The sequence below is a fragment of the Pholcus phalangioides genome, unplaced genomic scaffold (assembly GCF_987345545.1).
Source record: "Pholcus phalangioides strain wild (caught in Gottingen) unplaced genomic scaffold, Ppha-v1.0 ptg000017l_1, whole genome shotgun sequence".
In the NCBI taxonomy this organism is placed as follows: Eukaryota; Metazoa; Arthropoda; class Arachnida; order Araneae; family Pholcidae; genus Pholcus; species Pholcus phalangioides.
In genome coordinates, this window is record NW_028301610.1 from 36,129,584 (window position 1) to 36,141,997 (window position 12,414).

Below are 12,414 nucleotides of genomic sequence, written 5' to 3' on the forward strand. Positions count from 1 at the left end.
TTACTATAGAAGGGCCCATGTAAAGTTTGGCTTTGGGGGCCCACCTACGGTACCGTCTTAATGCATGGGCCTACCCTGCACATCAAGAGAAGAGGGGCCTCCGAAAAATGAGGAGTAGTTGAATTTTTCGAGAATTGGCCAGGTAGGGCCTCAGAAAAATAACTTGGCTTGAGACCCATGATGCTCTTGTGGTAGCTATGCAACAAGTAATGCGGGGCTGAGTTATGAAGAAAATGATTAAATCATAACTTTTTAAAATTAATTCATACCTGATTAATATGAAAAATCAAAAGGTTTATTCTCTAATTCTCCCCCATAACGAAAAATTTCTAATAATTGTTTTTATAGATTTTCTGAGCGTAACTCATTGATTTAGCATTGCATGTATGAGTTATGGAAAAAATTCATCAAAAATCAAATTTCAGAAAAATTATAAATATCTTGATAGTAAGTGATATATGTGGCATCTGTTCAAAAATAAGAGGAAGTTGTGTGGATTAAGACAGTGCAAAAAAATTTATCAAACAACAGCGGTTTCACATATTCGAGATGGTCACATGAAGAATCAAATGACGTCACTTTGTTTTTCGATAGAGTACTGGAAAATCTGTCGTCCGGCTTCACTGATAATGAAGCTATATATGAATATAGATCCTTCTTCCCTCCTTGTTCGCTGACAGAAAGCAAAGTCAGCATTCACACATATGTACTCGCTCCCAAAATCAGTTCCACCATGCCTGCTGATGTCTATATCAGATAATAAAAATCATTCACACACGTTAGTTAAATCAGATTTCAACTCAATGTAGGGATATCGGTTCTACCTCGTATATCACGCATGCGCATTAGCTAAGTTGGATTTCAACTCGTTGTAAGGGTATCGGTTTTCTTTGACATATTGCTCACATGTGTAAGCTAAATCGGCATCGCAATGCTTGATATCAGAATTGATATATCGGTGTGATGAAAATCATTAAATCGGGATATCGATGTGGGACCTTACATTGGTGGTTTATTATAAATCCATACATCGCCCAGTCTTACAAAACAGTGCAGAGTCCCAAGATGCTCATTTTTTGCTATGAAGGTTACTGTCAAAGTCCATGGGTTTGAATCTGGGCATAGAATGTCAGAAAAAAGTTCTTTACCTACCGAGCCTGGGGCGACCATCGATAGATGGTGACTTCATTTCCCACCCAGCTCCACTGGTTGGAAATTGCTGTATGGCAATATATGACTGGAGTTTGTGTGTGGCAAAATAGTCCTACAGAACACAGGGCAGACACATGGAAAAACAAAGTAGTACAGGGGACAGTGTATACCAAAGGCATCGGGCCACAGAAAAATATGACTGAAGAGGCTATGGAAGTTTAAAAATGCCCCCTTAGGTTCAAGAACATGTATGTTAAATAACTCAGTCACTCTGGCAGTGTACTTATATATGTACAGTACATTTTGGTCAGATATAAATACACGCTCTCTCGAGCTCTTTTCGTTTACCCCTGCAGGAGATTTTGGGGGAGACGCAATTTGTTTCCTCTTTTGTTGTGCAGTAAAAAATAGAAATTATAGAGGAATCACCCTCTTGTGTGGTCACCCAATTTTTCTACTAACGAGAGCCAAAGTGTTTTCCTGTGTTGTGAGGAGTATTAAAATTCGGTGTGTAGAAGGGCGTCTAATCCGAAGTGAAAGGGCAAAAAAAATTAGGAAAACTTATTTGTGCCCTTCTCTAGGAGGGGCGTTAAGTCCGAAGTAAAAGGGCGAAAAAATTGGAAAATGATTTCTGCCCGCTCTAGAAGGAGCGTCAAGGTAAAAGGGGGAAAAAACATTCGACATGATATGTTATGACACAAAATATTGCTGTTCCTTTGCACGCATCAAAACGAAGCGATTGAAAGAAAATATTTTTTTTCTAATTGGGGAGGTCAGAGGGGATCCAAAAATAGGTCCCGCTCGGATGGAGATTTTGTCTCGACCCGCCCCTGGGTGCAACGTGTGTGTGTGTGTCGAAAATTGTAAGAAACCGTACATACACAACTGAACATCTATTCAGAGTTTCATGGATCTTGTCCCACGTACCCGGTGAGTAATAGTAAAGACTCCTAGACAGTATCTCTGTCTAGGAGGCCTTGGTAAGGTGTGGCCACAACGGGACTCTAAAAAGACCCTTTCAAGAAACTAATGAGGAACGTATGTTGGAAATTCAATTTGATTTTTTTAAACAGCTTTTCAAACTATATTCCACAATCATAACCCCCCCCCCCCACCAATTCTGTTTTTGAAACTAAGAAAAAGATTGAGGTGCAAAATATGTATTGCTTTATTCCATTGGTATCGTTGTAACTAAGATATGCTTCACAACATTGTTTTGCACCTAGATCTATTAATTAAATAGTGTGCCAGTTGATTAAAACATGTAATTTTTCCAGTATGTTATACATTATTTGGGAATACGAATCATAGTGTGAACTTAATCTAGATGCCTGTAACTGTAAGGTAAGCTTAAATATTAATTACGATTTGAGGCACAGTGGAAAACATTTGGGAAGCATATTAGATACAAAACATATTGGAAACCATTTGGATTGGCGCCGCGAAACAAGAAAAAAAGAAGTCCTGAGTTCTGGAACTAAAAGTTCTTAGGAAATGGAAAGATAACATCTGAAAGAGAGAAATGCGAGGTTTTTCAGGAGCAAATTGAGTGGTGTTTTGTTGCCATTAAAAGATGTAGGAAGAACAGTTGGAAGTTACGATTAGCTGAGCAAATTCAAAATAATAGAACCATAGATCGAACTCCTTTTTCATAACAGTTCGCTCTGTACAAGTCTCACAAACATGAATCGTCTCGGTAAGTTTGATAAATTTTGCAACATTTATCCTTTTACCGGTGATTATGCATAATCCTTTTAGATTCTGTATGCACAAACGCGCGTGCGAAATGCTTCTTTTCACTTTAGAGATATTCTTTTTTTAACATCAGGGATGTTCAGTACAAACTTCAAGAACTATGCGTTATCGTTGAAATTAAAGCTGAAGTATCTGAGGTTAAAAAAATCTACACAGAGAAAAAAAAACAACCCCTTCCCAATGCCGTCTTAATGCATGGGCCCACCCGGGAGGGGCCCGGAAGCCTCAAGTGTAGATGGGCCTCACGAAAATGAGATCTAGTTAAAATTTTCTAGAATTTATTAGGTAGGGCCTCACAGAAAAACCACTTGGCCCGGGGGGGGGGGAAGCCCATGACGCTCTTAAGACGGCCCCGCCCCTTCCTAAGGCCGTAGCGTGCTTTCTCGAAAGCAGTCTTTTCTTGGAGTCTCTTTTGAAATTGTTATGCTCAGAAAAAAGAGTTACAAGCAGCCCCCTCCCATTCGGCTAGGGGCACCGCCCAAATTGCCTCAGTATAGTTACGGGCCTGCCCAAGTTGCAGAGCCGGTGCTTTAGCAGGTGTTTGCCTGCCCCTTCTGTTTCTTAGTACTGGGTCTGAAAGGGATAATTTCAAATGAAGTTCATGAGTCTTATAAATATGAAAGAAATCATACGTAATTTCACTTTAATTTAACCACTTTTATTATCAGCTTTGCCCGTACGTGATGCGTGCACTACTTGAAGTTTATCATGAAATTCAGCTAAAATAAGTATGATGAAGATAGATCCTTTGTGATGAGTATCCTGCATAAATGTGTGATGTTTTTCTTTTTTAATGTTTTAAATCAAACAGGTTGGGGTTTTATGCTTGTTTAGGAAGAAAGCTTTTCAAACTTCTTCGTCCCTTAATATCCAACCGAGAGGGGGAGGGCGATGGGGACGATCACCCCCGCCTAGAGTCTGCTAATATCGTAGGATGAATTACGGGACAGTAATGACTAGCAAAAATTGCCTCCTCTGACACATCACTCTGAATCTGAGCCTGGGGAGGGGGGGGCGCTGACTACTTTTTTTGCACCGGGCGCCACTAGGTCTAAGACCGGCCCTGTCTCCATGCTCTGGCAACATTTCTTGGGAGGAGTTACCGGTTACTGCCTTATTTAATCTGATGGGGGGATGATCTGTCGTCCTGGCAACTGGAGGTCGTTTATTATGAACTTATTCCAGGTTGTCCTCAAGAAATCCAGGGCCGGATCTTTTTCCAGGACCAAAAATTTTTAATTTTTTGTCGAATGTGCAAGACTTTCACAATAATTATAGTAGTAATAATTCTTCAGAGGAGGACAGTGATGATGATGATGACGCGAACTCTTCCTTATCAGGAAGATCGCAGGCTTCAGTTCATGGAAAGAAAAAAGAACACCCACTACTCACCGACGCGACACCACCACATATCTACCCTCACACTAAGCAGAACAGTGACTCGTTCACCCCACGGGATCCTCTGCATGTAAACAAAAATGTTGCAGTGACGACGATTCCGAACCCTCCCTTATAAAACCATCATAGCTGTCAAGACAGATGTTATTGGCTGGTTTTGAACGACTTGAAAGAGACGATGAGGTCTTTCTCGGGGAAAGACACATATGGTGTGAATGCTTTCATTGGGGACGTGGAGGAGAATTTTTCCCTTTTTCCCTCCCTAACTGAAAAAAAAAAAATCATACTGGTAAAACGAAACCTTGTAGGCCCAGTGAAAATGTTCGTGCAATCCCAAAGAGGGCTAACCACTTGGAAAGCATTAAAGGGAGCACTACTTGAGGAATTTAGCATGAAGATAAGCAGTGCCAAATTGCATAGACGACTTCAACAACGGAAAATGCGTCCGTCAGAAACCCTTTCCGAATATTTATAGCTTCTGCTATTATCTCTAAAATATTTCTCATATATAAGTGTTGCAGCATACCTCTTCGTTGCAGTTTTGGCCGTCACCATGTCTTTTCGGACATCCAACAAAGTTCTTAAAGCTGTTCCGAAACCTAATAGAAAGAATGCCAAACAGAGTTGTTTGCATTCCCTTCAGAAAGACGATACCCCTTTGAACACCTACAATATAAATCACCTTGGACATCTGCCGACGTCCAACAAAAACTTCAAACATATGTCAAAGGTTAGAAAGACGTATAACTATCATAGAAGACCTCCACTCAAAAACTGAACGACGTTGTCACAATAATATGAATATTTGAATTGATTCATTTTATTTTATGTGTATACTTTTTTTTCTACTTTCTTTTTCATTTTAATGCAATTGATTTTTTTGTTCATGATCCTATTGATTTCGTATTTCCATGAATGATAGATGATTATTATGATTATGAGCGTATTATTTCACGATTAAGCGTGTTATCATTTTTCTCTAGACGTGCTATTTCGAAACTTACGTAATATTTTTTTTGTGTGTTTATGTATATATATTTTCTTTCTTTTAGTGTGTCTTCTAATTTTCGATAATTTTTCTCATGATGTGTTTTTTCTCGCTGATTTTATTTTTACATGTTTTAATTTTTAGTTATGAGTCAGTATTTTTTAAATCTTTTTTTTTGTTTGCGGATGTGCTTAGTGATTATTATTTCTAAGATGCCTTTTATTATAATTATTATTGCCGTTTAACCATATTACGCCAAATTTTTTTTTTAATTTTTCGATGTCCATTTTTTTTCCTGGCAAGTTTTTGTCTATTTGCTTATTTGTATGTACATATTACATGTACGCGTATTCCACATGCGAGGGCGCATGCTACAGATCAGAATGGCCGATGTAGGAAGGAAGACGTCCTATCTTTCACGGTAATATACGAGCGCCCTCTAACGATGTATATGGAGCTCAGGCAGACGTCGACGTGTACGTGGGTGAGACCAGACGTGGCCTCCCACACTGACGCTTTTGTGTTGTATTATTTTGTTTCTTAGTTTAATCCGTTGATCTTCATTAAATATCTTAGTATCCCTTTTAATTGTATTAATGCATTCCCCACATTACTGTAAAAATTATTTTACTCCTTTTTTTTTTCCCTAGAGTTATTCTGCACCAAAACTTATCTAATAATGCAGAAATATAATTAAAAAGTTACTGGTAAATTAATTCAGGATATAAAAGGTCAACTTTCTTGGAGTCAGGAATATGGTCCTCTTTCCCACTATAGGTGGAGATAGACTTTGAAAGACTGGGGGGACATGATGATGTCAATTAATTTTTATGCAGTTACGTTAGATCAGTCTGCTCTGTGATTGATGCTGGGTGGGGGGGGGGGGGTGGCATGCCTTCCCCCGTATCTCCACCCATTCTTCCTGCATCCTCAGATGTGCTATGTTTCTAAATCAAGGAGTCCGCATTTATTGTGCTACCTTTCTGCATTAACACACAGATGACAGATTGAAAGAATCTGGGCGTCTGTAAAAATGTACCTCTGTTTTGTGTCGAATTACATGCACAACACATAGAAGGAATAAGAAAGTCCATACAGTTTACACCTCTTTCTCGTATCTGAGGGCACGCAAGCAATGTAAATGGCTATCATGTAGGGCACATTCATTCTAGCAATGATCATTTCATCGAGCCAGCAGCCATCTCTTTCTGGACCAGTCGCCGATCAATCTGACTATTGAGCCATTCGAAATCAGGATGAAGATAACCAGCATCTCACACCTTAGGATACATCATTGGTCTGCTTCCTACTGGAAACAGGTGTCCTAGGGCACTTAGGTTACTTCCTTATGAAATGAGAGCGAGAAAACAAGGGATCACTTACAGCATACAAGCGATATATAAAGTCAAAGTTCCACCCCAGTAAGATTGCAGAACCAATCATCACAGAGCAAGAAAATTTACATATTCATTTGTTACACGATTAAAAAAATATCGTAATATAAATTTCCATAAACATTCAATCAAAAGCAGAATTCTCAATAGGACTTCGGCGATAGTGAATCCCAAACAACATCGACAACCTAGACTGTCATATATATAGCTTGGCCTATGAAATTATAGATTATTGCTCCAATGGAGTTGGCTGCCAACCACCGGTATAAGAGGTAAACAACTTCATATTAATTGTATTTCTCAGAATATTTTAACACAACATTAAAATACAATTCTCACAATGTATAAACATGATCCCCCCCCCCCCCCACAAATATTTGTAGATGACGACATGGGATTTCATGAGGTTACATGTTGTCATGTCAGATGAGGAATAATTGAAATTGTGTTTGCCTCTCCCTTGACTTTGATTACTATTTATAAATAATTTTTGCAGTGGTCAGTTTAAATTATTTGGTTTTCAGGGAAGTGGTTTTCTTATTCAATCACCAATTGTGATTGATCAAGGCTAGCAGTTTCGAGAATTCAAAAAATCAGTCTTGTGTCATTCATATTTTTTTGTTCTGAAATTACATGTAATTGATAACCTATATAACTATACGACCATCTGCAGCGGTTTTACAAGTTTATATGCGAACACTTTTTGATATATAAATTTCAAATTGAGTTTGATCACTTGTAAAATGCTGATTCCTTATTTGACAAAAGAAAATGCATCACTCGCCCGTTTCTTTCGCAAGAAAAACTACTGTTTGTGTAATAAAATCAAACTATTTTATGTTTTATTAATGATTATTTTGAAAAAAAATTATTTTTTTCACAAACGCAATGCTATAGCGAGTGTAAAATATCATAATCAAAATCTCATTGAGTGGTTCACTCCACTCCTTCTCCATACACATGCAGCAAAAACAATGCTTGTTCACAGAGCTGGTACCAAAATTTCCCTTTTCCCCTTGTAAATCACAGATTATCCTTGTTTCTCAGATTGTTCTTTTTAAGCATTAGAAGATGGTATGCCTCCAGGTTGCTTTCTGTAGCTATAGCCTTTGAGCGAATTTAAGCAAACACTTGCATTGATAAAGATATTGCAAATCACTCTTATTTATATCATTGTATTTGAATTAAGATTTTTTTTTTCCTTCTAGTTATGAAAAGAAATAGCAACCATGAGTGCTGTAATGAGTAGCACGACAATGAGTAGCTTGAATTCTAGTTCTTTAACTCCTCAACCCCCAGCAAATATTGTTAAAGAAGGTTGGCTGTTGAAAAGAGGTTAGTAACTTTTAAATTCATGTTATTGAAAAAAAATTTCTTTACCTCAGAATATGTATAGATTACAATACATAATTTCAGAATTTGTCTTTGCTAGGATTAAAATTCTCGTGAATAATCTTTAGGAGAATATTCTTTGGAAAAACTACTATTATATAAATAACTTGAGAATATTCTCCAGTTATTTATAATAGTCCTTCTAAAGAAGATCCTTAAGAATATTTATCAGAGGTGCCGCTGACATGCTATAGCATGTCAAATACCCAGAATCTTGAAAAGGAACGCATAAAAATTTGGTTCACGCGTCCCACCTGGTGCGTTCTTTTCCAGTTCTAAGAAGAAGAAAAAAGTACTAAGAAAAACCCCTTCACACTTCCCCTCTTTCTACCATCTATCATGATCATGTGACCTTCAAAAGTAGTTTTACCACTTTGAAGTTTTTTACTGTACTTTATTGTATTGATATAACCCAGGGTTGTTAAAGAATTAGATGAGATATCTAGAGTTGTCTCCCTGAATGAAGAGCTGTATACCGACTTTTCTAATTTTGGAAAGTTTTTCCTCTCTGCATATTGCATACCAGAAATTGCAGATCACATACCAGAAATTACAGTACTTCTATGGCTAACTACCAACATTCAAAGACAGCATCTTTTTGGAGTAAATTCGCTTGGTTCCTACAAGACTGAAAATGTAATTTTTTTTTTAAAAATCATGGATGCCCGTTCAAATTGTAAAATATTTTCCGGGATTGTTGGGGAGGGGACTGATTCCGTAAAAACTCAACCTTGAATATTCACAGTTTTGTCATCTATCTGCTATGCAGTCATCGCCATTTCGCACCGTGAAAATCAGGGGTGTGTTTGCAGAATCAGCCTTTGAAGGGGCACAAGGATTTCTTCCACAGAAAATTTTGGGTCACTAACACTGGGTCACACCATTTATTAAAAACATTTTTAAATTAACATAGTTTAAGAATGTGTTTTTTTCCAATATCTTAATTTTCTACCAAAATATTTTAAAATACTCTTAATTTTTGATCTTCTTGGGTGGGGGGGGGCACAGCCTTCTATTCCCTCCTCGGATTTTTCCTTTGGCAAAAGTCCAGGTTCGAAACCCACTATTGCACAGTGGTAATTGGCTAAATATGATTTTCTAAGGTTCTCCAACTTTGAGAAAACGCTGTGTTGCCACAACCATCACACAGACCTACAACACAAATATGTATATATGTATACATTAAGTTTCAAAATTTAGCAATTTGGAGGGTAGATGGCACCACCTACTGAACACGAATCGCGTCAAATGCTGGACGAACACACAAGCACACTGCTAAGTTTCACTAACACAAATCTGACATAGCTCCCATATTCAGGTGTGAAAATATGTGGCAGTTAAAGGGTGGTAGATCAGAGATGCAGGAGTAGAACATCTGCTACAGCAGCTACAAGCTGTTACAATTTCCAACATCTGCTACATTTTGTTACAATTTCTGGCCGTTTGTTACATTTTGTTACAAAAACGCTGAAACTCTTCAATTCTGCACCATCTTGCGTCAAAAACAAAATTTTCCCTTAAGAAACTTTGAAGTTGCATCACAATAGAAGTGGACTTTTCGATAACATCATTTGTCCTTCATGAAATTTTATTTCTTAGGGCCAAAACAAATGGAATTAACTTGAGGCCTCCTTCCCATTAGGAGGCTTCTGACAAGGTATAAAATGGGGGGTCAAACTATGCGCATTGTTGCTCATCTGCAGAACAACGGAGAAAAACCTTCAATCACTGTTTCCAGCTATATTTTTACAGAAAAAAGTTGACTCCTTTGATTTATGCGTTCTTTATGTTAATTATTTTTTAAATCACATCAATTTTCCCTGACTGGCTGTACTTGACGAAACATTTGTATATCGTGTAACAAAATGGAAAAGTTCATGAAAGAACATATTATTGCACTGAAAAAACAGCAGTGACGAATCTGTCTTCACCATCAGGAGTTGCGGCGCAAAAGAGCCGTCGGTATATTCAGGGTGTCGACGATCATGGTAAAGTGACAAAATCCTGGAAAAGTAATGAAATGAGAAAAAGGTCACAAAATATCTGAAACTAGATGTACTCTGATTTATATTTTTGTGAAAATAGAATCATTCTATTAAATTTATAATAGTTTAATCAGTATTCTATAGATTTTATTTCTACAGTTCAAGTTAAAAATAATTTATTTTTCTACAGTTTAAATTATTATAATTTAAGTTAATAATGAATTAAGTTTTTAATCGCTATTAAATTTCTTAGAATTTCAAATAAATATTCTAAGAATGACCAAGCAAAAGAAGTCATCTCAAAGTATGTTGAATCAAACTGAGGTAACGATCAAGAGCGAACTCAAAAAGAAACACATCATTTTAAATATGAAATGGGTAAATTCTAGTAAAAGAAGCATGATCAAATGATCAAAAATTCTTGAAACTGAAGAGAACAAAAACACAACTTAGACTTACATCAGTGGCAAAAACAAAAAAAAAAATTATCTTTCTAATCAGTGTTTCAAGTCTCTCCTGTAGTGATTTTTTTAAAATTAGTTATTACCAACCTAAATTTAAAAATACTCATTTTAAAATTGTTTTTGAAATCTGAAGTACCATGTGTTAAAATGTCTCTATGTTAAAAGCCTCTCATTTGTTGATATTTTGTAGAGAATTTATAAATAACAAGAAGTCTGTCAAAAAATTTTTGATTTAAAATTTTTTTTTAAAAATTATTTCTTCTGGAGGAAATCTCTGTATTTTTGTGCCTTGGGGAGCACCCCCTTTTTTCTGAGCTGAAATAACACTATTTTTTAAAGTAAAAAGTAATCCTGTGTACGCTACTGCATATATACAAATACAACGCCACAACAGGCAAAATGCCCAATGAGGTGGCATGTATATAAAACGAGATGTGGACCATCAGTGAAGGAAAAGAAAATCATTCCCTCGGGAAATCCCTTCACAAGTATGAATAAGCATCAGCTTCATTTGCTTTAAATTTAATCAGAAAATATTAAAAGAGCTGAGGTTTTCTGAAATATAAAATCGGTTGGAAGAGAATTTATAGATTGATTTATTAGTAAATATATATAAATGTGCCTTACTATATTCGTTTATTATATCTTAATTGTATTTGTTTTAGATTTATTTCATGTGTTAAATTCCCAGGGTTAATGGGGTTTTTTGCAAGCTTTCTCTACTAGAGTAGACAATGAAAGTAAAAGAACCTAGTTATAAGCTGGTATATTAACCTTTTTTTCAATGAATCTTTGGATTGAAAATTTTTTAAGAAATGAATTATTCATTTGATTCACATGGATACACCAGTGAATGATCGGTGGGGGGGAGCAAGACCATACTCTAATTGTTTTCTAGAGGAACGTACTTTCACTCAAAAATGATCCACATTCTACCAATGGACTCAGGTAAATTAGAGCACAGTGGCACCTCTGATAATAATGTATATTATAATTCATATTTTTTATAAATTTGGTGAATATTCTCAGGAGGTTGACTATTATTTAAATAACTTGAGAATATTATCTAGTTATTTTTATAGATGTAAAATTCTCTGTAATAATCTTTTAAAAGATTCTTGAAGTTATGATAAATAACTTGACCTTATTTTTACTTGATAATGCGGGTTTCCAAAATTAAAAATAATACACTGAAGAGCCAAAAAAACTGGTACACCTGCCTAATATCATGTAGGGCCCCGCGAGACGCAGAAGTGCCGCAACACGACGTGGCATGGACTCGACTAATGTCTGAAGTAGTGCTGGAGGTAATTGACACCATGAATCCTGCAGGGCTGTCCATAAATCCGTAGGAGTAAGAGGGGGTGGAGATCTCTTCTGAACAGCACGTTGCAAGGCATCCCAGATATGTTCAATAATGTTCATGTCTGGGGATTTATGTGGCCAGCGGAAGTGTCTAAAGTCAGAAGAGTGTTCGTGGAGGCACTTTGTAGCAATTCTGGACGTGTGGGGTGTCGCATTGTCCTGCTGAAATTGTCCAAGTCCGTCGGAATGCACAATGGACATGAATGGGTGCAGGTGATCAGACAGGATGCTTACATACCTGTCACCTGTCAGAGTCGTATCTAGACGTATCAGGGGTCCCATTTCACGCCAACTGCACACGCCCCTATACCATCACAGAGCCTCCACCAGCTTGAACAGTCCCCTGTTGACACGTAGGGTCCATGGATTCATGAGGTTGTCTCCATACCCGTACACGTCCATCAGCTCAAAGCAATTGGAACCGAGACTCATCAGACCAGGCAACGTGTTTCCAGTCCTCAACAGTCCAATGTCGGTGTTGTCGGGGCGAGGCGTAAAGCTTTGTGTCGTGCAGTCATCAA

General features: G+C 37.2%; 1 protein-coding gene across 6 annotated transcripts in view; it reads left to right on the top strand.

Annotated features, from left to right (window-relative positions):
- The window catches only part of LOC149072965 (RAC serine/threonine-protein kinase-like), a 75,456-nt gene that overhangs the window by 12,381 nt on the left and 50,661 nt on the right, over window positions 1–12,414 (top strand). For all 6 annotated transcript variants that reach the window (XR_016194492.1, XM_089247051.1, XM_089247049.1 and 3 more), the window contains exon 2: window positions 7,896–8,022. Coding sequence is in view for 5 of the 6 variants with exons in the window: in XM_089247051.1 (XP_089103177.1) it covers window positions 7,917–8,022 (106 nt within the window). In the remaining variant the exon portion in view is untranslated. The remainder of the gene's footprint in view (window positions 1–7,895; window positions 8,023–12,414) is intronic.